Source organism: Galeopterus variegatus, unplaced genomic scaffold (assembly GCF_000696425.1).
Source record: "Galeopterus variegatus unplaced genomic scaffold, G_variegatus-3.0.2 Scaffold2381, whole genome shotgun sequence".
NCBI lineage: Eukaryota > Metazoa > Chordata > Mammalia > Dermoptera > Cynocephalidae > Galeopterus > Galeopterus variegatus.
In genome coordinates, this window is record NW_007728492.1 from 247,262 (window position 1) to 253,502 (window position 6,241).

At 34.1% G+C, this 6,241-nt stretch overlaps 1 protein-coding gene across 1 annotated transcript in view; it reads right to left on the minus strand.

The window, feature by feature from the left end:
- ZFAND4 (zinc finger, AN1-type domain 4) overlaps positions 1–6,241 on the minus strand; it is a 33,319-nt gene that overhangs the window by 8,810 nt on the left and 18,268 nt on the right. Inside the window, exons 5-6 of the mRNA XM_008581528.1 lie at positions 1,268–2,443; positions 690–744 (exon numbers count right to left, since the gene is read on the minus strand). Of these exons, the coding sequence (XP_008579750.1) occupies positions 690–744; positions 1,268–2,443 (1,231 nt within the window). The remainder of the gene's footprint in view (positions 1–689; positions 745–1,267; positions 2,444–6,241) is intronic.

Sequence of the window (6,241 nt, forward strand, 5' to 3'; positions counted from 1 at the left end):
GGAAGGAAGGAAGGAAGGAAGGAAGGAAGGAAGGAAGGAAGGAAGGCAGGAAGGAAGGAAGGAAAGAAAGAAAGAAAGAAAGAAAGAAAGAAAGAAAGAAAGAAAGAAAGAAAGAAAGAAAGAAAGAAAGAAAGAAAGTAATAATGGCTTCCTTCCTCCTTGGAAATAATGACTGACTGGTACATCTTAAGGTGTTACTATTGGTAGAAGGAAGTACTAATATTATAGTCACTTCTGCTGTGTATATTATGCCTTGGAAAGGACTGGTCCTAGAAATTGTCCCTTTCTTAAACCTGTAAATAAGAGTTCATCAAAAAGAGATTCTTACCACCACCCTTGATATTGGATCATGATGTTAAAAACACCATTCTAAGGTAACTCCTCAAAACTCATCCAGGAGTCCATCCTGGCCCTAGAGAGGCCAGCGATGGGGGGGTTGGGAACATGTTATTTCTTCAGTCATCTTGTCTTTTCACACAGACCACACCTCTCCCCAGATAAGAGATCTCAATTTCAATTTTTGTTTTATTCTTCATATATGTCCTACACAGTCAGCTTTCATAATCATTTTCTTTATTGGAAAAAAGTTTAAGAAGAGAGTTTACTCTGTACATACCACATTTCTCTTTGAAAATTTAACAGTATAATAATGATGTGATTATTAGCTTTCAAAATTATCTGTAGCTTACCTACTCTTTTCCCTGCTGCTGCATTACTTCCATTCATTCCAATACCACGGGCAGACTACAATTAAAAAACAAAACATCTATGGAGGCGAGTCAATGGAGAAAAGAAGAGATCATCAAACATGAAATACTTGCATTTCATTACTAAGATGCTGTTGGGCTTTCATTTAAAGTAATTTAATCTAGTTTTTGTTTAATTAAATTAACCTGGAAACTGATTCTCACATCTAGCAATATTGTGTTTATTGTTTATCATTAAGAGAGTAAGATTTCATGGCTTAAATAAGAGTTCTTACTTTGGAGAAACATTAATAAAAATAATCAGCATCTAAAATCATATGATAAACCGTTCACATGAATTTATTTTCAAATTACAGTTCTCAATTTAAGACTAAAATATTATTTAAAATTCAACCATAAAGAAAAATTTTTTACAAACTAGATAAACATTTTCAGAGAAATTTACGAAAAAAAAAATCTAACCTTAGTCCTCCTTATTTATGTAAACAAAAAGTAAGCTTTAAATATGTTGAATTACTACAAAAATAACTAGTACAGCATGTTGAAAGGAAAATACTTACTAGGAAAAATTCTGTAGGTTCTAACTGGGGAGAACTTTTCCTAAGGCAGGCTTCCTGAAAATGCTGGTCATCCGTAGACAGCCCAATTCCAGAGGTCCGAAGCCGGCCTGCCCCACGTATGCTCTGTAAATTGTCTCTGCTTGAGCTCTGGGCCAGTGAAGCAAGAAAACTGATATTGTTTACACAACCAACAGGCTCTTTGGAAACCTTGTTAGCCACTTCTGTGATATCCCGACCCTCAATTTTGGAAATAACATCAGATTTTTTCCCAGGTGAATCAACTTTTATACCTTGAAAGCGAGTAGTCCTAGAGAAAGAAGAATCAGTTATGTTTCGAACTTCCAATGATCGGAGCATGTTTTGTGAGGCGGAAGTTTGGAGGTTCCCAGATTCAAAACTTTTGGACTGTCTCTGTAGTTTCACCAGAGAATTGGGTAGTGACACTGATGCAGAACAGCAAAGAGGTGACAAGAGTCTCTTCTTCTGAGGACTTAATTCACGGTGGTTAAGAACTGTAGTTTCTACTGATTCACTGCTCAACACTCTTGCGACATGTTTAAGATGCTGCTCTGTAGCTTTCAACCCTTTATCACTGTTAGTGAGTAAGAATTCTGGATTTGCCTTTCGTATCCCTTCTAAACCACTGCTCTGTTCATCAGCATTTCCTTCTGTAAATGAAGCAGATGAACTCGCTTCAGGCAAAAGTGATTCTTCAGTTACACACTCCTCTGAAGTTGGAAATAAGACAGTGTCATCCTCATTATTAGATGGTAAGTTTCCTGAAAAGTGTTTTGTCCACCTAGGCAGGGATGATCCCAGATGGAAAACAGAATCAGCAAGCTTTTTGTCATTTTCAAACCTCATATGGGGTATCTGAGGTGATAGTTTGATGCTACCGTTGGAATGAGATGGTATGTTACTCTCCCAGTTATCATCTTCCTTAAGAAATTCACTAGTGACAGAGGATATAGGTCTATCAGCAAGGGGCTGAGTTGCCGAACTTGAAATTGCATTCCTGGATGTTTCAGGTAGATATGCACTCCCAGGAGAATGTAAACAAGATTGCCCAATGTGAGGGAGGACTCTCAACAACCTGTGGCGAGCTGCTGCCGTGGAACCACTAGAAGGTCGAGGAGCTATAGGTGGATGGGGTTTTATCTTGACAGCTTTCTTAGGCTAAAAGAAAAGAATGAATATGTAATTCCTTTACAGAGTCATTTTCTCTGCACATTAATAAAAATTAATGAAGGACGAAAATGTTACTTACTGTAACATACCAGCATTTTTATTACCTCAATTTAAAATGTTTAAAAAGATTAAAATCTTAAGATTATGATTGAGAAGAATTTTTCTATCTTCCTTCATTGATTATAATTTTCTGAGAGTGTTAAAGAAAACTAATTTTGTCTTATTTTCCTTACTATTGATTATTTCTCAGAGTTTTACTGAGAAGAAAACGGATTACATTAGATATGACATCGATTTTCCTCACTATTGATTATTTCTCAGAGTTTTACTGAGAAGAAAACGGATTACATTAGATATGACATCGCTGACCTATTTTAGATCCCTAACAATTTTTCTTGGTAGAATAAATAAGCATTTAACTAGGTAGGTATGCAGCAGGAGAGTTAACAGGCCTACAATCCTTGAAAAGGCTTGCTTGCAAGGCTGGCTCATGGCTGGCTTCTGGGAACTATATTTCAGGAGGGTTCCCATGACCCTATTAGTAAGAGTGGTCCTTTGTACCTAAACTGTGCAGAAAATATGGTTTATGCTAAACACTTGCTTTCTTCTGGGAGTCTGAAATATACATGCTAGGCAGAGGGTGCCTACATGAACAGACACAATAACACCCCTGGGCACAGAGTCACTAATGAGCTTCCCTGGTAGGCAATATTCCATACATGCAGTCACAACTCACTGATAGAGGAATTAAGTACATCCTATGACACTCCACTGGGAGAGGACTCTAGGAAGCTTGCAACTGGTTTCCTCTGGACTTGGCTCCATGTGCCTTTTTTTCCTTTGCTGATTTTGCTTTGTAACCTTTGGATATAATAAATCTCAGCCATAAATACAACTATATATTGTATACTATAATCCCGTGAATCTTCCTAGCAAATCATCAAATCTGGGGGTGTTCTTGGGGCCCTCTGGCACAGAAGGTTTTACTAAAAGTATCACAAAAATTCATGATCTATGGCTAAAGTTGAGACCTAAAAATGAGAACCCAAACAAAGATAAAATAAACCCACGAAAGAGAAAATCGCATTTGATTATGAAAATACTGAAAACAGGTCTAAGATCTGGGATATCAAACATGGGCTACCAGAAAATCAAAAGTAAGTGACTTGAAATCATTCAGAACCCAAGGATGTAGCTTCAAGAAGGTACCACTTCTGGGAGCAGAAGGGATAAACTGGATGAAAAAGGCAAGCTCTGAGAACTCAGTGGTAAAGATAAAGAAGCAAGGGAAAGTAAGGAAGGACCCTATAGAAACAAATGAGAATCACAAAACACACTGACCCTACCCTCCAATAAAAGAATGCCATTGATTTAAAAAACTGCACCTCACTATACCAAGAGAAGAGGGTGCTCTTGAAATAAGAAACTTACTTTTCTAATCAAAATCCTCACTTCTCTACATGAACACACAATTATTAATACTTACCCAAGTAAATACAATTATGGGGAAAAAATTCGGAAAATAAACAGAAAAAGGCAGGCCAAATCCATACAAAGCTACCATAAAAATACAGCACAAAATGAGAATTAAAACATTTCAGCCAATGAAAATTCTCCCCTGAAACAATGAAAAAGAAAACTACATCACACCACACCAACCTTTTAAGTTAGTATTTGCAGATATTTTTTAAAAAGTCACTCAAGTATAAATTCAAAAACTAAAAACACAATGAACAAAAAAAAATAAAAAGATGAAATGAGAGTTAAACAAGCCCAGAAATAATCTGCCCAGAACAAAATCATCTCAGAAATAAAGACTAAATTACAAGATGGCCAAAGGATCTTAGATTCTACAGAACATTGAATACAGAGTACTGAGGAAAGGTATGAAAGCTGAGAGAATGAAAATGAAATAAAGAATTTAAAAGAAAATAAAATAGAAAATGTTTGTATAGAAGACCAGGAAGTTCCAACATATGTATAAAAGAAGTCCCAAAAAAGGGAAAATAAAACAAAACAAAACAAATGAAAAATAAATAAAACCCTGAAAAATTAATATATAAACTGTAAGAAATCCTAAAATATAAGACTTGAATATTCATGTTAAAAAAGCTCATGTATAGTGAAAATTGACCCAGAATGGTTAATTCCAAGACAGATCCTAGTAAAAAAAATAAAATAAAATCTTCATGTTCTCCAGACAAAAAAATCAAATCACTTACAAAGAAAAGGAAGTCAGATTGGCAATTACATTTCTCAATGACAATATATAAAGCAAGTCAACAGCAGAGTAACAGTTTTAAGAAAGTCAAGGGAAAAGGTATGAACCAAGTATTTCGTATCCAGCCAAACTGTCACTTAAGTCTTAAGGCTAAAGAAAACGTTTTGAGAATGTTAAAACTCTGGAATTACTGTACTTACAAGCCTTTCCTGAGGATTTTACTAGAGATGACCTTCTTCTAACCAAAAAGCATGGGGAAACTTCAGTAAAAAGACTGATAGTAAGCATGCAATAATTTCATTACAACTAAAATAAGAGTGAGATAAAAAAAAGATTTGTAAATGTTATATTTTCTAAAAAAAACTCAATGCAAATTTTAAAATGAGAAGAGAAAGAAGAAAGGAAAGAGAAAGTAAAATAAATTAACTGATTGTAACTTAGTAAATATGAGTCAAAAGACACTTAAATTTGGCAAATAAAAATGTAGGAAGGTTAAGTAAGGAAAAGGCAGATCAAGGACATGATGAAAGTTATTAATATAAAGTTAATTAATAGAACAAAAAGTAAAAGCCTTCTGAAATACCAAAAAATACACTCATACAAGCCACCCACATATACACATAGACATAAGAGAAAAAAGACCACAAAGAAACTACAAAGTTAATTAATAGAACAAAAAGTAAAAGCCTTCTGAAATACCAAAAAATACACTCATACAGCCACCCACATATACACATACACATAAGAGAAAAAAGACCACAAAGAAACTACAAATAGGACAAAATAATAAGATATTTGTGACCAAATATAAAAGTCATATCGATAAGTGTAAATGTGATTAAATTACTAATTTTTAAATTTCAAATTGGCTCACAAAGCAAAAATGAACTCTATTCTGTATAAAAGATATATTTAAAACAAAATAACAAAAGTTAATAAATCGAAGCATAGGAAAAGGTAAAGCAAGCAAATGAAAACAATAAGATATCAGAGAGTACAGGCTGACATCAGGCAAGGAAAATTCAAAGGGAGAGTCACTGAATATGACAGAGATGAAACACTTCACAACTTTTAGAATTAGCAGCACAATGAAAATATAAGTTATTAATATTTATGTACCAAATCACAAAGCAACCACCTCCTCAAAACAAAAATCATGGGAGATGAAAAGAGAAATACACCGAAATCTACTAATAATAGACTTCCATGTGTAATTGTTCTCATTCCAAGAAAAGATCAAGTTGACCCAAAAAAAGAAAACAGAAGACCTAAACAACCAATCAATAAGGTCAATCTATAGATATCTATCAAACTTTTATCCTAATAATAGAGAATAAACTACCTTGTGAGGTATACATGGAACCATCATGAAAAGTGATATTAGATCCCCAAAATAAAATTCTATAAAGTAGAAGTATAAACAACCTTCTCTGATTTCCATACCATAAGACTAGAAAGTAAAAACAATGAAAAATCAAAAAGTCTCTACCACCAGGAATTTTTCAAAATCTATTAAACAACTCTTGGACTAAAGGGGAAAAACCAAATAAAATACCAATAAAAAA